The 24,423-nt window shown below is 48.4% G+C and overlaps 1 protein-coding gene across 3 annotated transcripts in view; it reads right to left on the reverse strand.

Moving 5' to 3' along the window:
• Window positions 1–259: 259 nt before the first annotated feature.
• XYLT2 (xylosyltransferase 2) overlaps window positions 260–24,423 on the reverse strand; it is a 34,501-nt gene continuing 10,337 nt past the window's right edge. The window contains exons 2-11 of one of the 3 annotated variants that reach the window (XM_033139237.1): window positions 17,973–18,447; window positions 17,052–17,227; window positions 15,870–16,072; window positions 14,216–14,296; window positions 11,990–12,206; window positions 11,684–11,860; window positions 8,829–9,091; window positions 7,439–7,634; window positions 6,216–6,447; window positions 260–2,954 (exon numbers count right to left, since the gene is read on the reverse strand). In XM_033139237.1, the coding sequence (XP_032995128.1) occupies window positions 2,632–2,954; window positions 6,216–6,447; window positions 7,439–7,634; window positions 8,829–9,091; window positions 11,684–11,860; window positions 11,990–12,206; window positions 14,216–14,296; window positions 15,870–16,072; window positions 17,052–17,227; window positions 17,973–18,447 (2,343 nt within the window). In that variant the 3' untranslated portion in view covers window positions 260–2,631. Of the gene's footprint in view, window positions 2,955–6,113; window positions 6,448–7,438; window positions 7,635–8,828; window positions 9,092–11,683; window positions 11,861–11,989; window positions 12,207–14,215; window positions 14,297–15,869; window positions 16,073–17,051; window positions 17,228–17,972; window positions 18,448–24,423 lie in introns of all 3 variants that reach the window. The other 2 variants (XM_033139235.1, XM_033139236.1) reach the window with 2 other exon arrangements.

A 24,423-nucleotide genomic window follows, 5' to 3' on the forward strand; every position in this document is an offset into this window, starting at 1 on the left:
GCACTATGGCAGCTGACTGGCCACTGGCCTCTCTTGCCTCTCTTCTCCAAACATCTCAGTCTGGTGCCGGCAGACTCTTTTGGTACAGATCAGGCTACCCAAGGAACCAATGTTACGTTTCTCAAATGCACCTGGAGAAGTGACTGGCTCCAAGATCACTTGTGATGAGTGATGGGGTATAAATTCTATTAATCAATCCGTCCAATCTGAAACAAAACGAAAGGCAGCCAGCTGCAAGAATTCACACACTTTCACACCGTAGAGATATAGATATATTTGTGTTGCATATTTAAGACAACTTTTAACATAATGCTTCCAACACAAAGCTTTCAGAACTCATTCTTTGGAACAGGTTTCAATTCAAGCCCTGCCTAGTTCACCCCCTTGGCTCAGAACGCACAACACGCTTTATGAGTCCCTTTTCCAGACAAAGGTACGACCTCCCCTGCATCACACTGGTATCGCTGAAAACGGAGGGGGTTGTGCCCTGGGGGCAGGGGTGGGCAACGAGCCCTACTAGGAGCTCAGGCCAAAGAAGAATCAGTGCGCTATGGGTCTGGCTAAACCCCACTCACAAAAAAATCTTCCATTTTCAAAGATTCTTTTTAGCACCAGCACAGCTCTTGAAATCAAAGAACTTTTTTTAAAAAAACAAACAAACCAACAACAGAGGTCATTTGTGATCTGCACTTCCAATCCAAGAAAAAAAATAAAGAAGCAGAACGTTTTGAAGAAATGCAGGGAAGTAACTGCCTTGAAAGGCTCAGACCAAGTAACTCCTGAGATCAGAACATTCCAAACATCTTACTGAGACTATATCAAAACTCTGAACCTCAAGTCTGTTTCGACCACCTCCTAAAGAGGTTTTCCAGAGGCAGCATCAACAGCTCCTCTTCATGTCAAGTCGTCTGTGTGTTCTTTCTGATATGGCACACTTAAAACAAAACAAAAGAGAGAGACGGTGTGTGTGTGTGTGAGAGAGAGAGATACTCTCCAAAGCAGACTATTTTGTCTTAACACTTCTATTTCAACAGCAACCATTAAGGGGTCCCAGACATTGGTGTCCCCAGTTCAACTGGGGGTGGTTTACTCAGGAACTGGGATACGGCTGAAAGATCAGATCAGGATAAGAAATAAGATTGGACATCGGACAACATTCAGTACAGAATTAAGATCACTCCCTGTGCATGGGAACACTGTTTTTGGCTGGGAAGTATACAGCTTCAGAGGGCTAAATTATCCATTCAAAATAGGTGTAGGCTGTGTGTGTGGTCACAAATGAAGCTGCCTGATTTGACATTGTTAAAAAAAAGGAAAGGGGGGGGAATCCACATTAAACAGTTGACATACTGGGGGGAGGAAGTAGGTCAGAGTTGACTATCCATTCTGACAGTGGTACCAGGGGTAACAAATATTCAGAGACAATAAAATTCATTCGGAAAACAAATGAAGGGATTTCCTGCCTTGCATCAGACGTCAAGACAACCTGGCTTAATAAGGTCCTTTGGATGGGACAGGTAGGGCCATTTAGCTAGCTCTGCAATGTGCCAAGACACAAAACACAGCCAGATTTCAAGCCAAAGGTAGAAGGGGAATACGCAAGGTAGATGGCGAGGCTTGAGAATGAGGCACTGTACAAGGGGTATTGGCAGGTGGTGGAGGTTTGGCACAGTGGGCAGCTCCATTAAGGGGGAGCCTTGGCACAGCTGCCAGAGGGGCCAAATCCCTTCCTTGCTTCCAACCAGGAGGGTAGGCAGCTTTGAGCTGCAAAAAATAAAATAAAATAAAATAAGAGAGAAGCTCTCTTCAATGTCAGCAGCAAGATCTAAGCTCCCAGCACTGCTAGGAGAGAAACAAGTGTTCCACCCTCTCCCCGCCCCTACCGGCATCAGCAAGGAGGACAAAATCATGTTACAGTGTAAGAAGAAGACAATGAGAACACTGAAATGCTCCCCACCCCACCTCTAGAGGCAGAGGGGCAGGATGACCGTCGTTGCTATTGCACTTTCGTCTCATATATACATAACACATTTGTAAAAAAATAAGAACTAAAAGGATGGGTTTGGGAGATGAGAAACAGGTCTGCCAAGCCAGGCACAGCTGCTCAGAGGACACAGACCCAGTTAAAGTGACGGCCTGGTTCCCTGCATTCCCCCATCTACCCCCATCTGGCCATTTCCCAGAATCCTCTGCCAGCAACCATTTGGGAACAACGAGTCCTGATCTTGCAGAGCATCACCCATAGATGAGGAGGGCACGCCAGCTCAGGTGCGCTGCAGCCAGGAAGCTGAGAGCTCACCTGCCAGACTAGAGAGAGCTTCCAATGCTCAGGGCTCTCGTGTAAATACATGTAGCCCCTCCCCTATCTGCTTCATCATCTCTCCAGCCAATCCTGAGAACGGGTGGGCGGGGCCTCTGCCTTCACACCACCTTTTGTGCTGCCGACAGCCAATAAGAGTTTCCTGCTCTGCTGGAGAAGATCCCGTTCACGTGAGGATGGTACATTTTCACAGGATGATGAAGTCTCAAGCGTTTGCCCTGCGGAGAGGAGGGGGCCTGTCTGCCCAACCCCACACCCTGCCACGAGGGGATGCTTCCTTGATCCCAACAATGTGCTGCCGGCGGCCCCTGCTACCTCAGCCGCCCATCGGGCTTGATGGCCCCCAGTTCTGACTTGGGGTCTGGGGAGAGCGAGCTCCAGGAGGTTTTGCTACAGAGCTCCAGGGTGGAGCAGCTGGAGGGGCTTGCCACGCAGAGGGCAGCCACCGACCAGAAGCTGCCAATGCTGCTGTCCGTCCAGTTCTCGAGAGCCTTGCCAATGAGCTGCGTGTGCCGGTGGGAGGCTCTTCCTGTTTCGTCCAAGCGGGGGAGGCTCAAGATCCCAGCCAGGCCCTGGAAATTCTGCTCCATGTATTCATTTCGGGGAGGACCAGCGTGAAGCCACTTGCCATCATCTGGGACGAAACACAAGAGGGAAAGGCAGTTAGCTGGGGGCACACACAGGCCCAAGTGCGCTGCAAACCCCTCCTACGAAGCAGGCTCTGGCTAACCTTTTTTCTAGGCCAGGTGTGGGGAACCAGGTGTTACTCCAGCATGACCAACGGCCAACGATGATGGGACTTTTAGTCAAGCAACATCTGGAGGGTCAAAAGTTCCCCATACCTGCTCTAGGCTCATAAAACATTAATTTTTTATCATTGTTTTTTATTTTAGGGAATCCAGTGCTGGAGTAGATGCACACTGAAACCAATGCACCAAGTTAGTCACATCCATTAACTCCAGTTGATTCCCCCCCCCAAACTAGGAATAGCCCTGGATACCACCTGGTCTTATCAATTACTATTACTGCATTGATTTACATACAGCGTTAACGCCCAAACAGGTTTCTGAGCAGTTTCCTAGTTTAAAAACAATTGCATGGTTATTAAAGTACAAACACCCAAAATTAAAACACGACAATAGGACGATCCCGTTGAAACAGCACAGTGCTTAAAAACAGGAGTCTTGGGTCAAGAGATCAAGGGAATGCTAAAATGGAGCCTTTTCAGAAGCCAGCAGAAAGCCAATAAAAAAGGGAGCCTGCCATACTTCAGATCCATTCCACATCCTCAACACTGGTAGGCGGTGAGGCAGGTAGCTAGGCAGTGCTGCAGGTGCTCACAGCATGACTTTAGGCGGGAGCAGCCAGAGGGAGGTGGTCATTGCTCACAGGTGCAGAACGGATGCTTGTCCCTCATGCCATCGGCAACTAGGAGGGCCACCCATTTAGCAGCTAGGTACCTGCATGGCATAGGGACGCGGGTGGCGCTGTGGGTTAAACCACAGAGCCTAGGGCTTGCTGATCAGAAGGTTGGCGGTTCGAATCACCGCGATGGGGTGAGCTCCCGTTGCTCAGTCCCAGCTCCTGCCCACCTAGCAGTTTGAAAGCATGTCAAAAGTGCAAGTAGATAAATAAGTACTGCTCCAGCGGGAAGGTAAACGGTGTGCGCTAGCTCCCTCGGCCAGTAATGCAAGATGAGCGCCGCAACCCCAGTCGGACACGACTGGACCTAATGGTCAGGGGTCCCTTCACCTTTACTTGCATGGTGATCTCTGTGGGGAGCCTGCTGCCTCTGGCTACCTCCTGGAAACAAAAGTTAAAGTCGGGGAGGCCTCTCCCCACAATTTGGCAGCCACCCAGTGAACCACAGCACAGGCAATCACTGATGTTCAGTTACTGCTCTTGCCGGCTCCTTAATGAGGAAAAGAAAGCTGTGCCGCTTGCCTTAGCTGGCAGACTGTTGACTGCTTTCTCCTTAACCGAACTGGATTATGGCACTGAGGGGGCTTGTTTTCTGACCCCTGGGCAAGATATAGCCTGTCTCTGGGTGGGGCAGGCTACCAAGGCCAGGAAAAGCAAAGAAAGAAAATCAGCATTAAGTTGCATTGCCCCTCCCTCCCACATTTGCCTCCACTTAACTGCTTCACCTTCTTTCTGTCTTCTAATTGGCCAGGAAGGAGTCAGGAAGAACGGTGAAGCAGCGGGGCTGGTAGCAAAGCTGATGACAAGGCAGAAGGAACCCAAGCTGCCTTGAAGCCAAGCACAGAAGCAGTGCAACGCCATCACTTCTTACAGGAAGCTGGCCTGCCTTAGTTGTTACAGTTGCAACAGAAACAGCAGGTCGGTCTCTCTACCGCCACGGGCAGGGGCTGCACTGTGTCTTGGGTGGGCCAGTAGCAGTGGCAGCTGCCCTACACTTTGCCTGGTACCTTGGACCAGCAGTCAGGTGGTGGGAGAACCGGCTTGCCTGTCTACTCCTCCTCTGCTGGTGGAGAGGGAAGGAATGGCTCAGCTCACCTCTAGCTGAGCCAAGTTTTGTGTGCATGTTTCCATGCTTAAGAAAGCTCCTGTGCCGCTAGAGTCACAGTCTAACTGCTCACACTCCCGACTCAAGTGGCTTCCTTTCCCCGCTCTTGACAAGGAGCACAATGGGATCCATGGGTTCTCCCCCCTTCTTTTGCCTCAATAATTCCCTTCCTCCAGTGCCTGCTGCTCTACCCTTCCACCAGCCTCCCACGTTTTCGCTACTCGCCTCAGCATGTTGCGCTGAGAGAGAACGTTCCCTGACGGCCTCTTCCTTTTCCCCAAATTGTTTACTCCCTCCCCCACTCCCTAGCCAGCAATTGTGGTGGGGAATAACAGGGAGTAGATTTCCTGAAATCCCGGGGCACCGAGTTGCTTGCCTAAAATACAAAAGAAGGCCCTGACTTCCTTCTCCCTTTGTTCCACATACACACTTTTCAATAAAACCCTGTGCAAGCTCACTCAAAAAACAGCATGCAGCATGGCTAGGCTCAGGCTGTGAAAGTAATTCCACCGAGGCGCATGCAGCAAAAATAAAGGGATGAGAGAGGGGCCAGAGTGTGCATAAGCTGTTAAGATACGCTGTATACCTCATGTCTGGGCCACCACCTCAGTTCATTGGCTTTTAGGGGGCCAAGCTGTCCACCCTATAGGAAATGGAGGCAGCCAGCACAGGCTCTACTAACGTTCCCCTAAAACCAAACTCTGTGCATGTTCAGGGGTACCACGTGCCATGACTTTTGGGTGGTGGCAGGTAACCCTGGCTGTTCTTGCCACTGCCACGAGTCACCCATTCACTGAAATTCTAGGGCTGCAATCCTATGCACGCTTGTTTGGGAGTAAGTTTCCTCAAAGGAATTTCAAATAAATGTGCTGTAGGACTGCACTGCAGAACTCTTTGACCAGGTTCAGGTTTCTGCAGTGCACATTACCCCGTGCTGCAGAGATTTAAAAACGCAAGCATAAATGTGAGAAGTCTGCTTGAGAACCATCTCAACAGGACACGGAGAGCACAACTGCAGGCGGGCTCAAAGAAAAGGACCGTGAAGTCAAAACCGACTTCTGACGGCCTACTCGCACATTATGTTTTTTGTGCACCGCTACAAATGCAATGCGTGAATGAGACAGGCGTGGATTTAGAAACAGGAGTATCACACAGGGACACTCAGCACAAAGCTAGCACAAGCTGGAGCTCCCTGTTGAGTGTATGCTTCATTTGGGAACTGCAAAGCAGCAGTTCCATCCCACCCCCTTAGCTCCCCCCCCTCACCTTTCCTGAGAGGCTGCTTGCGGTTGAAGGTCTGTGGGACAACCAGGAACTGGCTCTCACCCAGGGGCTCCCAGAACTGGAGGAGTCTGACGGTCCACACACCTGGGCGAAGAGGCCGGTTGAGGGGCGGCTTGTACTGCGTGAATTCTGCCTCCGCGTCCACCGCAATGTCGTAGGAGGTGGCAATGACATAGGTGGGGTCAATCCAAACGACGGTGGCTGTGAGGTTGGGGCCTCGGGCCCATTTCTGCATGGCCACAGGCTCATCAAAAGGTCCAATCAAGCCGCCAAAATTGCGGAAGATCCTCTCTTTTGGGTCCCACTCGGTACCTACCTGCAGGAGGGAAGGAGGGGAACACTCAGAATGCGAAAGAACACACACACAAACACAAACACACACACACACACACACACTATGGGATAATTAATAAACTTGTTTTTCATCATGCTATGGTGGACTCTCCAACAGCCAGATATAACACTTAGAACCTGCCCCAAAGCGAGGGCTTGGGTCAACAATGGTTGTGCTAAGAAGTTTACTAGAAGTTTACAACAGATCAAAAGACACTGGAATATTTTCCAAAAATGGGCAACCAAAATGATCAAAGGGGTGCAAGAACTTCCCTTTGAGGAAAGCTTACAATATTTGTGTCTGTTGTTGTTGTTTTGAGAAAAGGTGTGGGTGGGTGTGTAGAACATTTATTTTTCAAAGCATTTTCTGTGTGCCGCTTTTATCCATCGGCACAACTGCAGCAGAAAGACACTCACAGAAGAAATTAGAGTGACTGACTGTTGATTCCTGTGAGGAAGGAAGATGAGGGAGGGACCCGGAGGATGGGAGGGGCAACCCATCTTATTATCACCTCTTGTGTTGATTAGATTAAGCTGCCTTTCCTATCTATGTCTTTTTAGAAGTCTGACTGCTGCAGATGAACCTCTGTATATATTAAAGGTGTATAAAATTATACGGGGTGTAGAGAAAGCAGACAGAGTAAAGTTTTTCCTTCCTCTCATAATACTAGAACTCGGGGGCATCCAATGGAAGTTGACTGTTGGGAAATTACTGGACAAGGCTGCTATGTTTTGAAGAAAGGACTTCCCCTGTAATGAACAACCTGAAGCTCTTGCAAACCCTGAAGCTACAGTGCACTCTGGCGCTTACTCAGCAGAATCAACCCACCCATGGTCTCGGCCTACCCTTCTTTTTTAAGACTGGAATGTTCCTGAGACAGAAACTAACTTCTTTTTTGTACCTCCCCATCTTCAAGTTGACAGTTTTGAGCCAGGAAGGACCACCAACAGGAAGCATGAAGCATGAATCCTACCTCAAGGTTCTGCAGACGGTTGGCCTGCCTGCTGCGGCCTGCTAGCTTGAGAGTCCCTCGGGGCATCACCCACATTTCCAGAGACTCCACCTGCTGCGTCGCAGGGTTTTGTACTTCCTGAGTCACCAAGTAGCCCTGGAAATGGTCATCGTAGAAGTACAGGTGCACACTGGATGGGAAGCCCTGTGGCTCAAACCTAGAGAGAGGAAGCAAAGAAGAGAAAGTTAACATTTGCATTTCGAGGTAAAGTGGCAAACCTCCAAGTCCGCAGGCCTAATTTGGACCACACTGCTTCCCCATTTGATACACACTTCCTGATCTGTAGTTCTGTTTCTTAACCATGTAACGGCCATAGTAACTTCTCATGAGTTGGAAGACACAGGCTCTAGTCCTACACCTTTTAATCCAGGAGAACTATCAGACTGATCCCATTTTCCTGCAGGCCATCAGATGATGAGACCTTACCTGTCCCCTTGTGCCTCTTGTTTTCCTGGACACCCACTGCCATAGTAGATTCCAATATATAGTTAGCAGAGTAAAACTTAAAACACGTTGCAGGATTCCCCAAAAAATAGACCAGAGGCAATTATATTTCATCCAGCAGAGCTTTACTGCTGCTGAAGGCAAATGAGCTTAATAGTCATAAATCCATACGTTCAGGATTGGCACTGTCCATAAGAAATCCAGTTGCAGCAGACTTAAATTAAACTTACAGTAACTTATAACAAGTCTAAACCTTAACACTAAGCATACAGAACACCACACCAGAAGGAAAAGAGATAGAAAGAGAAGAAGGGTGGAACTCAGGCTCCTTCTGGCCTCCTATTATAGTCAGCATGACCTTGGCAGAAGAGATAACAGAACCAGTTTAAGCCAGCTGTACTCAGCTTCTCTGAAGGTATAACCCAAACACCAGGAACCTTCTGCTTGCTTCTTTCACATAGAGAAGCTTCCAGAACCCTATTGAATTAAGTAGAATAGGAAATATCTCTGCACATCAGATCAATACTTTCTGTACTAAGACATGCAAACTGACAATACTACCCTGAGGACCTTTTGAAAGGAGATACCAGGGCTTGAACCTTTGGGTTTCCTGCTTGCTCCTGCTATCTGGTCCAGGAACCTGTTCTCACAGTGGCTCCAGCCCAAGCAGGCACGCTCCCCACTTGCAATTCCCAACAACTGGCCTTCAGAGGCATACTGCCGTTGACATTTGGCCCATCTCCAAAGGTGCAGTGTGCCACACGCTGCTGTGGGAGCAGAGTGAAGCCAAGAAGAAGGAGGCCCAGGAACCTGCAGACAAAAGCTCTTCTAACTAGCCAAATAATGTAACATTATTATTATTATTATTATTATTATTATTATTATTAGGTCAATCAACCTGAATTACCTGCAAAGCTTCTCCTCTTTCTGTTCCTGTGCAGATGTCACTTTCCGCAGCCCCAGCCTGGAGAAGGATGTGTACACAGTCAGGGTGACGTCGCTGAGCCCACTCAGCCCATCCACGCGGTCATAGACACTCTCCCAATAGGCCTTGAGGGCTGGTGTGTTAGGTGGGTAGTTACCGTAGAGATGAGAGTCCAGGATCTCCAGCACTTCCTGGTTGATAGTGGATTCAAACTTCCTGGCAAAGAAGGTGGGTCTGGAGATTTGCTGAAAAGACACACAGACGTTGGGAGGAGGAGGGTGTGTGTTTTACAACATGATTCAGGCTCAGATCTGCAACATGCAGAAAAGAAACATGCTAGAAATGAGACTACCAGGAGAGGACATGGGGACATGGGGGGGGGGAGAGGTAGAGAAGCGGAGGAAATCTAACTGAATAAATCTCCTTTACTTGACCCACACACAAAAAAGATTCCATGTGAAAGGTGGCGGTGAATACAAAATGCATGTATCTGTAGCCCATCACTGTTACAATTTGGGTTTCTAGGAACCCTGCCTGGTTGCAGAATCCAGTTTTTTTTTAAGAGGGGGTGATTGGGCAAAACATTTAAGAGTGGAAGAAGTCCTTTTAAAGAGGGGGTGGAGATTCAGTTCTCAACGTGCCACTGTTGCTGCACAACCCAAGAGTGCATCTGGATCTCAGCCTTCAGAGATTTAGGTCAGTAGGTATAGGCCCGCCTTAAGCATATCCAGCACCATTGTGCGAAGATCCCTCCGCCCCGCCCCCCCATTCTCTTGGGACGGGACGGCACTGCTGGTGACATGCCCAGCTTTGCAAGGCTGGAGGAGGTGGGCAGCGGCTGGAGGGCGGCTCCTCTGGCGGGGAAGAGGCAGAGGCTGGACACGGCACCTCCCAGCTCAGCTGGCAGCTTCATGCCGCAGTGGCCATGGCAGGCGGAGGCTCCGGGCCCAGCGCTCCTTCGGCGTTGCATGGCGGAGGTGGGCGAGGGCAGCGAGCGGGCTGGGGGAGCTGGTCCCGTGGAGATCTGCAGCACCTGGTGTCCGGCTTGAAGACAAAGACGGCTAGCAGGAGGGGCACCGCACGCCTCAACCCGTTGGGCGAGCAAGCACACCGCTCCCATCGAGCGTCGACTCGGTTCCCCCCCCCTTTTAGCCTTCTGTGCCCCCACAGAATTTGGCGTCTGCAGGCTAAAAGGGAAAAACCGAGCCAACACTCGGCGGGAGCGGCGCACACACCCTCGCTCACTCAGTGCACTTGTTCGGTGTTCCCTGACTCTCACATGGCACCCTCCAGAACTTGGCGCCCCGGCGCCCTGCACCACTAGCGTCTATGGGTAAGACAGCCCTGAGTAGGTACACCCACAAGGTCCTAACTCCCACTTGAACCCGTTAACCACAAAGACCACAAGTGCCAGGGAAAGCAGTCCTTGTAAAACAGCTATAGAAACTGACTTCAAACAACATTTTCAGCCAGGAGGCACAACTCTGAAGCCATTGTTAACCCCAAAACCTCACCTTTCACTTCGCTTATTCAGGTTGCTGCTGCCCCAGTTTGGCTCGTAGGCTCTGAACAGACCCATTAGAAAGGAGCCAAACCTGCGGGGTCAGTTTTTGAGACACTCAACAGGAGCATCATGTTATGGTAAGGTCATCAGAGATTAATTCTGCCTCTGATGTTGGATGCTGGTCAAGGCCTCTGAACTTGTGTAATCCACTCTCACATTTAAATTCTGTGCCACCCTTCTCCTTGTGCCCCTGCACTACCTTCCTCTCATACTTCATGCCAATTACAAGGTTCAAGTCCTCAGCATGAAAGCTCTCCACCTGCCCGCACATGCCCTTCATTCCCCTCAAGCTCACTTTCTGTCACTCCCAATGTTTCCTTCCCCACCCCCACCTGTCTCTCTAAATAACCATCTGCCATGCCACTCCCTGTGCTTGCAGCAACCCTCCACAATTTAGCCCCTCTCCTTTTCACTTCTAAATAACCAATCAACCCAAAGTTTCACCTACCTATCACAATTAGATGCTCTGTTCACCACTCACTGTCAGTCTTGGCTCCAGAGATTGCATTCCAATGGTAGGCAGGGCCTCAGGCAAAAAGGGGTGGAGTAGAGACTTTGCTAGAAAGGGGCTCGCATGCAGCATTCGAAATTAGCCAGGCGCATTTTGCACCTGGCTATTGGTCACTTCTGACCAAGTGAAGATGCCCGGGTGCCAGGATAGCACCTGAGGTCTCCATCATCTGGAGGTGAATACCTTAGGTTCCTTGGTTCTTGGATTGTTTTCAATCACACTAGCAACAGATCCTGTAGAATTTTATCCATTATATTTTATCTGCACAGTCAGAACGAATTTTAGGAACCAAAAAGTCATATTGAAAAATATGACTTTCCAGCCGCCTGGCCTCCCAAAATGGCAACTAAGCATTCTGTTTTGGCGACTGTAACCTTGGTTAAAGGAGCCATTTGGCACCTAGCTTATATATCTGAGTTTCTAACACCATTCACAGGCCAACTGGAGGGGTGTAGTCTGCCAAATTAGGACTGCAGGCTGGTGGTCTCTCCCCATTGCTGCTACAAGCGTTCTAGATAAGAGCTGTGTTCTCTACAGCACCTGATATAACAGTGGCAGTAAGTAGCACCACTTTAGAAGCACTAATTCAGAGCAACCAGTACAATGAAACCCATGGATGGGAGAGAAGCTGAGTTGCTTTGATTACTGCAGAAGAGGAATAGGGGAGACAAAGCAACTCTTGAGAGCAGGATTGAAACCCAATTGCGGGAGAGAGAAAGAGAGAGAGGGAAGGAGGGAGAAAAGGGGGAACGCTCGGGGCACCTGCAGCCGCAGGAAGTCCTGTGGCTTGAAGTCATTCGGGGAGCAGCCGCACCAGTCCACTATGTGCTTATACTGGCATTTGCAGCCCAGCTTGCGGTTCCAGTTTGTCACCCGGAGGTTGTTGTCTACAAGGGTCTCACAGGCGTGGCTGTTCTCCAGGACAGTGTGGAAGAAGGACTGTAAACAGAGAGAGAGAGAGGAGGGAAGGAAGGAGGAAGAAGAAGAACCACAGTGAGCAACATGGCAACCCCCCTCAACACCAAACTAACTGGGGAGGAACACGATCGGAGAGGCCAGCCAACCCACCTCTGCTGGGAGAAGCGTGTAGGTGTAGAACTGCCGTAGCTGGGAAACCAGCCGGTCACTGGTATAGATCACGTATTCCACAAAGCTTCGAGTGAGGGCGAACCAATCCGAGCCGCCGTCCACCACAATCCCCTCCGGGATCTGCCGTTCGCCCAGCCGCCACATGTGAGAGTCACATTCGTGGAAAAGTCTGTCTAGGCCCTGCTTCTTGATGAACCTGTGCAGGGATGAATGCCTCAGATTCACTAGAAAGCAACGTGGAGTTTTCTGCATTAAGATCAGAGCAAGAAGGGTTCTATAGAATACTACACTCTTAACTCTGGGTTCCACAGCCATAAAACTCCAAACATTCTGCATAATTACATTTGCTTTGCTTAATTCATCACTAGCAGTGCTTTTCATCAAGTAACAGCCTCTTTGATTTTCTGGAGAGACATCAGCCTGGCTCTGGTCATCTACTATATCAGAGGTTTTCAACCTTTTGGGATCTATGGCTCCCTTGACCAACTACATACTTTCTGTGGCACCCCTGTGGGGCTCAGGAGCCCAGTTACGTAACCCCTTGCCTGCAGAACCAGCAGCCCTTCACCCTTTTTCGAACACCCTCCCTTGTAGAGTGTTCTTCTCTTCTCCCCTCTCCTTGGGAGTCCTCTGAGCAGCCGCCCCTGGTCTCTGAGCTGCCCCCCCACCCCAAAGAGAGGTGCCTCCTCACACTGCCCCACAGGGGTCTAGGAAGCACCACATGGCCAGCCCCAGAGGCACCATTCGCTTGGAGAGCTTGTAGCCAGGGCTGCTGCAACAAACAGCTATGCAAGCCTTTGGGAGGCAGAGACATGAGAGGGCATCAGAGAAGGGTAGGGAATGAAAGAGGGACAGAGGCCGGTGTTGCTTGCAGCACCCCTGACCACCACTCAAGGCACCCCAGGGTGCTACGGCACATTGGTTGAAAACCGCTGTACTGTATCATTGGTGGGGAACCTGGTTACTGGGACTACAACTCCAGCCTCCCTTGACCCTTGCTCAAGCTCTGGGCTACCTCTTAGTGCAAATGGAAGCCATCGAGTCTGAGCTTCCACAGCTGCCATCCACCATGAACCATCATTGGCAGGATTGGCAGCAAGTGCAGCAGATACGCCCTGTGCTTATATTTTATTCCATTCTCAATTATGCTGTTTTAAATGCACATTTTATTATTTGACTTCTTTTAGTAAAGTTTTCTTTTGAAATTTTTAAGATAATATTTTTTGGTTACTTCGCTGCATTAAATGTGCATTCTGTAGTTGACCTTCTTTGCAATGTTTTATCCTGAAATCTTTTACGACAGTAATTTAGTTTCCTGTTAATGCACATTGCTTGGAATGTATACTTTATACAGTCGTACCTTGGTTTTCGAATTGCTTAGTTCTTGAACGTTTTGGCTCCCAAATGCCGCAAACCCGAAAGTGAGTGTTCTGGTTTGCAAACTATTTTTGGAAGCCAAACGTCTGACGGGGCTTCCACGGCTTTCAATTGGCTGCAGGAGCTTCATGCAGCCAATCCGAAAACGCGCTTTGGTTTCCAAACATTTTGGAAGTTGAATGGACTTCCGGGATGGATTCTGTTTGACTTCCAAGGAATGACTGTACAGTATCTGACTTTCTTCAGCAATGTTTTCTGTTGGATTGTTTTACAGTGGTACCTCTGCTTACAGACGCTTCAGGTTACAGACTCCGCTAACCCAGAAATAGTACCTTGGGTTAAGAACTTTGCTTCAGGATGAGAACAGAAATCGTGCGGCGGCAGCAGAGCAGCAGGCGCCATTAGCTAAAATGGTACCTCAGGTTAAGAACAGTTTCAGGTTAAGAACGGACCTCCAGAACGAATTAAGTTCTTAACCCGAGGTACCACTGTATTTGCCAAAAGAAAACACACAAAGATAAACTGAGTAGAAGACTACGAGGAGTTTTCAGATTATTCACTTACAGCAGAAACATCTTATCTACAACCTTTGCACTGCAATGGATTTCCGTTGTTTTGGGTTGCGACTAGTTGCGATAGCAGCAGTGGGAGGACAGTGATCGGGAACATGGCGAACACACAGTTTTTGTTCCAGCAGAAGGCCCAATAAAGATTCCTTTAACTTTTTCAAACCTTTGGCCAAACCCTCATTCTCACCACCACCTCTACCCTGCTCATGGTTAATTTTTTAACCTCCTCCCCATGCTATCTCTCAATCAAGGGAATTACCTGGCATTATCTCGGCCATGAGACTTCAGGAAATTCTTGTCTCGGTGTTTCGACAGGAACGTCACCAGCTCCTCGTTGGTCCTGCAGGTGGCAGCAATTCAAAGGAGGAATTAAAACAACCCAAGCAGGGGTTCAGTGGCAAGACTAGAAGGCTTTTCAGATAAGTCAATTTTGGTAAGATGAAGTGGGGAGGGGAAATGATGGAGGCAAGTGCTGCCCCAACCTATCTGCATCCATCTGAATGTCTGAAGAGAGCCTGCACACAACAATATATGTCCGGCTTCTTCCCACTTTATCGAAATCCCTGTTTTTCCAAGAAAGCCCTGCACTCATCCCACCCGCCCTTGGGATCCCTTTCAACTCTATAATTCTATGATGTACATGAATTTTCAAAAAGAGAACAGCAGGACAGGAAATACGACACAGCTTCCGCAGGAACAGAGAATGCAATGCTTATGTTTTAGTGATGAAGCCATCCAGTGTGTTCTGGAAAGCCTTTGTCTAGTAATATGAATCTGCCTGTGCAAAAGAGGAAAGAACTAACTGGTGAATCCCACACACTTCAGTGGTGCAATGATTAAGAGTAAAGGATCAAGGCAATTTGAGTCTTGTCAGGCTCTTTGAAAGTGGCAGCTTTTAAGCTCTCAAGGTATTCCTTGAAGAGCAGAAACTCCAACGTGGCCCAATGCAGAAGTAAAAAACCGAGTTATTATTTGTAGTCAGCCACTGTCTAAACCAAGTATAGGGGAAATAACATTCAGAATTGTTAAAAGAACTAACAGACACTCTCTCCTCCATCATAAAAAGAGTTGCAAACGGGACAAGTTTGCAAGGGCTGCTGCCTCGAACCCAAGAGACCCAGATGTGCCAAGTAACAAACGCTTGGTATAAAAATGACTGCAGGGGGTGCTACACCAATTTTTATTTTTTCGCTCCACGTATATCCCCTCTTAAAACATCCGGTACAAACTGTCCAGACAGGCTAGTCCTGCAGTTGATGGACACTGGACCAGAAGGTCTCAGGTTCAATCCCTGGAATCTCCAGGTAAGGCAGGTAGAGATCCCATCTGAAATCCTGGAGAGCCATTGCCAGTAGACGCAGATAATTCTTGAACTGAATGGACCAATAGTCAGTACAAGGCAGCTCCCTATATTCCTGGTCCTGCATAGTATGGCAGTTCCACTGTTCTCAGTGTCTCATTTAAAGTCAACAGTTGTTCTGCACAAACACAACAATTCACGCCTCCAGCACTCAGAGAAGCGACTCTGTTTCAGAAACCTTCAGAAGCAGCCAAGATCTGAAAATCTGGGTTAATTGCCCTGCATCCTAGCCAAACCCTACTCTATTCCCATTATTGGGTCTCAGCTCAGTCTCCCTGATTTATTAAATGGGTGTTTGTCTTGCACTTGCCTCCTGTAAGGTGGGACATCCTGCTTGCCTTCTCTCCCATTTTCCAACCTGCAAACTCGCTCCCACCAGATGGAGTGGAGGAGGAAAGAGGACCTCCAGCTCCCTACTGCTCAGGTGAGGCTATAGAAGGCTCCTCCTGTGCAAGAAGCCTCCAACTCTAAGCCACGGTGTGTGAGTAGTCAAAGCCTCAGCTGACCTTGCAGGTAATTCCCTGCTCTGCTTCCCGTTCTCCCCACAACTAACCTGGTAGGGTAGTCCGTGGCACTCAAGTTGATGAAGTAGTCCCAGGCCCAGTCTGCCATCTCCAGCAAATCCTTCATGCTGCGCAGGTACATCTTCAGCAAGCTGGCGCCACCCCAGATAGTGACCATGCGCCAAGGGGTGACCCGGATGTTGGGATAGTGCTGGGCCAACTCCACCACTTCACGGTGCAGGTAGGTGGAGCGCTGAAGGGGAACAGAAGAAAGTTTGAGTCCCAGGGGGAGGAGCACTGCTTCATTTGGTCCGTTCCTTCCTTCCTAGAAGGAGCTCTTTGAAAAATGCATAGTAGTGCAAAACCTTGCTATTCTGGGAGGACTTTGGAAGAAACGTCTGCTTTCATTTGCAAGATTTCTGCCCCTTCGTGATTACACACACCTCTAACATTTCCCTTTGTTTGTGCCAGGGGACCTAAGGGAAGGGATCTTGCAATGGGCTTTATGTATATATTAGCAAATTTTCTGTTTTACAATTTAGAATACTCATTTAAACATCCTTAAATTATCAATGACTTGCCTTCTTCTCTTTCCATGGTTCATTTTGCATATCATAAATCCCTGCATATTTTACATAACTAAACCATTCAGTATTCCATCATTACATCCGTCAAAACTTATTTACACTGTTGAATTTATCTTAACGCTGCCCACATTTTCAAGTGTACACAATCTCCCCCCATGAACATTTTCCAATCTTCTATAAACGTATCTTCTTCTTGTTCTCTTATTCTATATGTTAAGTCTGCAAGCTGCGCATATTCTGTCAGCTTAGTTGCCATTCTTCTTTAGTTGGGACCACACTTGTTTTCCATTTTTGGGCTAACAAAACACAGGCCGCAGTAGTGGCATACATAAATAACCCCCCCCCCCTTTTTTTGCAACAGGCTTCAATGAAGGCAGGAGTGACACGTCTCCCTATCAGTAAAGCCAGACATAAGACGGGGAGAGAGGACAGAGTCTTTCACAGTGCCCACAGAGAACTCAGGGAAAGGGGTGGCGGTCTCTGGGCTGTACAGCAGGGGGTGTTGTGCAGAGGGAAAGATACAATTGCTCAAGGGAACCTAGCAAGGAGACTTGTGGACTCTTGGTTTGTCCCATTCCTCCCATCTCCCTCTCTACAATTAGTGCCAAGCTGTATTAGCACAGGCCAGGAGGTCACCTGCTTTACCTTATCCACATGGATGTAAAAGAAATGTTGCTTGTGATACACAGCCTTGATGAAGCGCTTCAGCTGACGGATGGCTCGCCCGTGAACGACCAGCATGTAGGCAATCCGAACTGGCCTGCTCACAGAGGCGTGGAACATTCGGCTTTCATCCCACTGGATAATGGGGCTGACTTTCCCTGCAGAGATCAGAAGGGGTTGCAGATGGACTCAAGGTTATCTGAGCAGGAAGGGGGAGAGAAGAGGAGCTAGTGCACAAGCTCCTGAGGCCAAATGACCTTGAGGTCAGAAGAAAAGCTGCATTCCTACCCTGATCTCAGAAATACAGGGTGGAAGAATAACCTAAAGTAGCACATTTATACTGTCGTCCAACTAGCAGCTGCAACATATCAGAAATAAATATGCAATCCAGCACAGAGGAAGGCAAAAAGGGGGGGGGGGCACAACCATCTTTTTCTGTGTGCAAATCAGACCTAATCTGGGTAAAAACCAGCCAGGGATTGAACCTGGGACCTTCTGCATGCAAAGCAGATGCTCCACTCCTGAGCTAGTACAGCCCTTCCCAAATTAGATGGCCCATGCCCCATTTAATTAAGGGGATTGTCAACTTCTCTCTTTGGCCATAGTGCAGTGGCAAGACAACTGATTTGCACACAGGAGGCCTCAAGTTGTCTCCAGCTAAAAAGGATCCCAAGCACCTATGTTGGGAAAGATCTGTGGTTTGTTCCGCTGCTAGTCAGAGTGTACAGACTCAGTGGGAGGCTGCTTCCAAGGTATGCATGGGGCAATGGTCTGCTCAGCGACTGCGTTTGTGCCTGCAGAGGGTAAATGTCTCTATCCCGAGACAATAGAACCACATAGCACCGAAGAAGCATCCTCTCTGCAAACCAGACACTGCACTGCAAAGGTGAATTCAGGTCTCACCTGAAAGCTGGCACTGCCGGGGTACAGAGCGCGGCATGAGGTTCCCGGCTTGGTGCAGGCACACCACGTTGGCTATCTCCTGCTGGCACTGTTTGCTGCTGGCTCTGGCTAACGCAGACAAGGCATCCTTGCCGGCAATCTCACACTTGGGAGTGAAGTTGTTCTCTGTGGGCTGGGGCGCCCCTTCCACGCTGCCCGTGTCCCCGTGCTGGAAGACGGCTAGCTGGGAATCCCCCCTGAGCTCCGTCAGGTTCCTTTGGCTCGAGGAGTCCAAGTAGACGGGGAACCGGCGCCCGGGTTTGTGCTTCCCCGTAACCGCTCTCACCACTTTGGCCACCAGGACTCCAGGGTTGTCCGGGCGGCTCTTCCATCGCCCGTGCTTCCGGCTCAAGCTGCCCCTGCGGCCTGCCGAGCTGTCCAAATCCTTGGACCCTTCACCGTTCTGAAGCAGCTGGGCCTTCTTCTGCCGCCCCTTCTCCAGTTTCAATCACACACACACGGAAAATAAAAATAAAAGAGGAAAAGAAGAATTAACTTCAGGGTTCATCTCCAAGCTACTTTGCAGCATTAAAAATGACAGTTATCAGCACCCTTTCCATTTTCTAAAGGAGACGAGCTTTTTAATTAATGTACAAGAGTACACACATGCATCAATTCATCTTCCCAGGGAACTCTGGGAATTGTAGCTGTGTAAGGCGAATTCCCAGTTCCTGGGATTCTTTGGGAGAAGCCATGACTGTTCAAAGCGGTATAATACTGCTTAAAATGCACAGTGCAGATGGAGGTGATAGTTACACAGATAGTAACAAAGAAAGTAGAGCTAGGGAAACCTGGATTCAGATCACCACTCAGCTATGAAGCTAGATGGATTTGCCCATTACTCTTTCCCTCAGCTGAACCTACTTCACAGGGTTGCTGCAAGGATAAAAAGCCCAGGGATTGGGGGGGGGGGGAGAGAACCATATACACCACCTTCGTGTCCATGAAAGAAAGGTGAGCAAAAATAAAATAAAAATACATATTTCTCTATTAATGGCACGTTCATCTATATTTAATGTAAATCAGATCTGTGCCAGAGAAATATTAGATTCACACAATCTTGTAAGATAATAGTAATACCTTTATTGTCATTGTACAACCTGTGTACAATGAAATTAAAAGAGGCATGCATTTACAATTCCAAAGAAAAATCTGCCTCCTCTGCCATCCTACACGTTTTACTCCAAAGGAAGACCCACTAGTTTAATATGACTTAAACCCATGTAAATGGACATAGGAGTGCATAGGAACCTGTGACCCTCCACATGCTGTTGGGACTACTACTCCCATTGGTCTGACCAATGGTTTCTGACCATTGATTGTGCTAGTTGAGTTGACAGGAATTGGGAGTCCAACTGGGGGGCCACAAGTCTGCGATCCCTGCTCTACAGCTTTTCACTGATTGGGATTCTTCACTCCATTCCATTCTGCCTCCCCCAGTTTTCCTCCCCTTCCCAAAAAGCACTCAGCATTCTGTGGCCACTGAGCGTGCTCAGTCCACACTGCCCCCATTTTTTGACCCCATGAGCTCTCTCTCTCTGTCTGTCTCTTCCTAAACATTTTTCTACTTCTGCAAACCTTGGGAGTGCCCCAGAGCATACCAATACTCCCCCCCTTGTTTCTTCTTGGCTCCATAATTCTGGCTACAGTCCTATTGGCACTCAGCAGCTGAGTTCAGACAGAATGATTAAGCTTAGCTGATTTTAGATAACTATTAGCTGGCAAAAACACCCCACCTCACCCCAGTCCTCCTTCCATAAGGTTGTTGTTTTTTTAAACTGCTTTTGTTGTGGGTTAAAATACGGGTGCTTATCCACAAAACCACGTTAGTCCTTTAAAAAAAAGAATCTCTATCTATCTCTCTATCCATCTGCTTGGTCCCCCACAGTAACAATCATCCATTTCAATAACATTTCTATTGTTCCTCAATCCATTTTCTCTGGCTGGTGTGCATTTCTCCCTTTCCGTTATGAGAGCAAACTTCTTTTTTCTTTAGTTGTGCTTCTTTTCTCTGTCCCCCCCCCCCCAAAACAAGGCCAAACTGCATTCTCTTCCACAACAAGGCAAACTTCTCAGAAGTGAAATGGACTGGACCCAGCAAAACTTGTGGGTGGATCTGCAGAAAGGCACCCTGCTCCATTCAGTGTATGAGACATGGAGAAGCAAATGCACTCAAGGCAGAGGGACAAAGGTGACTTACTTGCCCTCCCCACAAGGTTCCTCCCCCCCCCCTTTCTGCATTATGTTCGCAGAGCTAGCAAAGCACCCAAGTTGGATGGGGCTAATCATGGCCACTTCTTTTGCTTTAAAGAAAGAATGCTCAGTATGCCGCCTTCATCATGTCTGAACTCAACGGTTTAATTGGCTCACCCACATCCAGCTTCCAGACACAGTGAGGCACTGAGAAGCTGTGCTGTTCTCCCCCCCCCCCCCGCCACTGCCCATGTTAGTTCGCAGGAGCAGGCTTGTAAAAGTAATTTAAGAGACAGCAGAGCTGTCTGACTGGTTTAGCAATACCTTGGTAGATTCTAACATGCCAAGCTGAGGTATCTCTGACAAAAACAAAACAAAACCCCTCCTCGCCTGAAAGAGTATGAGCATCCTCTTTCGCACAGGGACCTTTGACTGAAATTTCCTCCTGCAGGCATTAGTTGTTAGGTGTTTCTCCCAAAAGGATGAGAGAACTTCCATCGGAAAAATCACTAAGGGGAAAGGACCCTGAGTGAAAAGTCTATTATGACCATACTACGTTCAACCAGAACCCTCTTCTTTTCAAGCTGAGTAGCTAGACAGAATAACAGAACTGCTGAGTTGGAAGGATTATCTAGTCCAGAAGTTTTCAACCTTTTTGAGTCCATGGCTGCCTTGACCAACTACATTATTTCTGCAGCACCCCTATGGGGCTCAGGAGCCCAGTTGCATCACCCCTTGCTTGCAGAGCTGGCAGCCTCTCACCCCTTTTCAAACACCCTCCCTTGTGGAGTGTTTCCTCAGCCTCCTCTCCCCTCTCCTTGGGAGTCCTCTGGGCAGGCGCTGCCGCCACCCCTGGTCTCTGAGCTGTCCCCCTACGCCTAAAAGAGGTGCCTACTCACACTGCCCCACAGTGGCCTGGGACTTGTTTGTCCATTCCCAACAGCAAGGGCTGGTGGACTTGCTGACTGGGCTCCCTCACCCACTTACTTGCTTACTCCAAGGCCGCCTCAGCTCCTGGCAACCAGCTGCCCTTGACCAGAGGCACCATTCGCCTGTGGACCTTGTAGCCAGGGCTGCTGCAACTAACAGCTGTGCAAGCCTCTGGGAGGCAGAGACGTGAGAGGGCATCAGAAGGGGGAGGGAAGGAAAGAGGGACAGAGGCCAGTATTGCCCGCAACACCCCTGGCCATCATTCAAGGCACCCCAGGGTGCCAAAGCACATTGGTTGAAAACCACTAATTTAGTCCAAACTCCTGCAATTCAGGAATATATAGTTGTCCCATAAGGGGACTGAACCTGAGACCCTGGTGTTATCACCACCAAGCTCAAACCAATTGAGCTATCCCAGTGCACATAGGGGGCACACTTGAGCTTGCCACTCCAAATCCATTAACCGCCTCTTGAAGTGTTTTAATTGGTGAAGCACTAAGAGAGGGAACATCATCAGTATAGCACCAAGAAAAACAAGAGGATTGTAAATTCTGAACTTCCCAATTCTGGCTCTAGACTCAAGAGTAGTTTATAGAGCTGGCCCTAAAGTAGGGGTGACGAACTTGTGGTCCTCCAGGTGTTGACGTAGTCTAGGGGAAGTAGTATATATAGTACTCTTCAATTGCTGTTGGACTATTACTCTCTCAGCTAGCATGGCTGATGGTTAGAGAGGATGGGCAACTTATGGAGGACACCACAATAGCTACTATGCCCAACACTATCTAGAGCAGGAGTGAGGACCTTTGACACATCAGATGTTGCAGAACTACGACTCTCATCAGCCCCAGCAAGCACAGCCAATGGCCTGGGATGGTGGGAGTTGTAATTCAGCAGCACCCAGAGAGCCACAGGTTCCTCACCCCTGATCTAGAGGACCACAGTTTCCCCACACCTGCCCTAAATAATTAACAACCAGACCAGAGTCATAGCAGACAAGATTTACCCAAGATGGGCCATCCTTTCTGATGCCCACCTTCTCCAGGAAATGTTCCTCACTTTCTAGATAAAGCAGGGATGGTCATGCTAGCTCCTAAGAAAGAACTCCCAATGTTCGTTTTGGGGCAGTGCCTTTGTGAGGACCGACCAAAATGTCACAAAGTAGTGGCAAAGTCTTCCGTCAGGCAAGATGTTATACAAAGCAGGTGGTCAGGGGATAACAAGAGAGTAGGGAAGGGGGGTGAGAGCCTTGAATCTCTGCTTTCCAGGTGGCATTTAACTGCTAATGACACACAGAAGTATGAAAGGGGACCTACCAGCCATGAAGATGGTGAATGTTCTTAAAACTGTCACTTTTCCACACACTTACCCATCTGGAAGGAAGTGCATTGTGATTGCAGGGACAATGAGTGTGGCTCTCTCTCTCCCTCTCTCACACAATTTGCTATCTCCTAAGAGATTATTAATTTAGCATGCCTTTGAAGTGACCTTGTGATCAGTTCTGAATTTATAACTTGGGTTGCAGAATTATCCCCCAAAAGTGGGGGGGAGATTTCCTCATCACAATAAGTCAGTTGAACCTGATTGAAACTAAATCGCTTCTATTAAGTAATCATCCTTGCAGAAACAAAGTATGGGGGAAGGAAAGAGACTATTTTTGGATGCAGGTGAAGCCTGGCTGTGTGAGCTAAGGAGAGTCCCAGGGAAATTACCACGGTAGCCAGAGAAACAAGAAGAAGAAGAAAAAGAGGAGGAGGAGGAGGAGTTTGGATTTGATATCCCGCTTTATCACTACCCAAAGGAGTCTCAAAGCGGCTAACATTCTCCTTTCCCTTCCTCCCCCACAACAACTCTGTGAGGTGAGTGGGTCTGAGAGACTTCAAAGTGTGACTAGCCCAAGGTCACTCAACAGCTGCATGTGGAGGAGCGAAGACGCTAACCCAGTTCACCAGATTACGAGTCTACCGCTCTTAACCACTACACCACACTGGCTCACAAGTCAGATGCTTTCCATTACTGGTCCCCCTCTATTCGTCAATTTTCATGTATATGGCAAAGCAGCATGGCTGCACATGATCCTTTAGGTTAGACTAAGAATGAGGAACCTGTTGCTTGTCAGATGTTGTTGGATGGACTCCCAACTCCCAGCCAGGTGGCCAATCATCAGGATGATGGGAGTTGCAGCCCAGAAACATCTGGAGGGTCATAGGTCCCCATCCCTGCATTAGAAAGTAAAAATTTCTCTGCCATTTGGGCCAACTTCCTGTCTCTCTGCATTGCCCAGGGCTGGCTGTTTCAATACAGTGGTACTTCAGGTTACAAACACTTCGGGTTACAAACACTTTGAGTTACAAACACTTTGAGTTACAGACTCCGGAAGCAGTACCTCAGGTTGAGAACTTTACCTCAGGATGAGAACAGAAATTGCACAGTGGCAGCGGGAGGCCCATATGGTAAAGTGGTCCCTCAGGTTAAGAACGGACCTCCGGAACAAATTAAATTCGTAACCAGAGGTACCACTGTAGTGAGAAAACCACAGATTAGAACAAGCAAGGAGTGATCAAATACCTCTTCCTTTCCCAAACCACTAGGTCTAGTGTGGCACTGCATCTCTTTACAATTATCAACTAATTGCCATGTATGGATCTCACACACCCCCATGCATTGTCTATGTCTGCTTTGATTTCAATTGACAATGGATTTCTGACTCATCTCATACCTGTTTTTTTTTTAACTCTCCCAAATGCATATCTAAAGAGGTTGCTCCTTTTATGCATGTTGATTTCCTTCACCGAATTTCTTCTGCCTGTCCACCACCCCAATGCTCCAGTTTAGCTCAAGTGCCCCATGTGTTATTTCCCCATGGTTTCTTACTGCAGTGACCCACACGTTGTGCTCTGCTTGGAGGTGTTCCACGACCATACAAAGACAAAATGCTTAAAGTGAATCTGGGGGTGGCAATTCTCTATGACTATCATCAAAGGGTCAACTCGGAAGTACTTCAAGAGCTACGTACACGACATTCATGTGTAAAAATCAGAGCGCATTACTTGAAAGTGTCAAGTCTCTTTAAAACCAAACATGACTTCTCCAGCAACTGCTTTCGCATGAAATACACCCTCCCCGCTCTGAACCAATGCAAACACTTGCAAAAGCAAGGATGCTAAACTGGAATAAACCCTCAGGCAAGTCAGTTCACATGAACGCAGCTTCAGAAGCAGTGTCATTTTAGATGTGAATCATCAGCAGGACCAGGGAATGAATAAAATTATTTCCCATAACCCTAGTTAAT

This window comes from Lacerta agilis, chromosome 2, assembly GCF_009819535.1.
Source record: "Lacerta agilis isolate rLacAgi1 chromosome 2, rLacAgi1.pri, whole genome shotgun sequence".
Lineage (NCBI taxonomy): Eukaryota > Metazoa > Chordata > Lepidosauria > Squamata > Lacertidae > Lacerta > Lacerta agilis.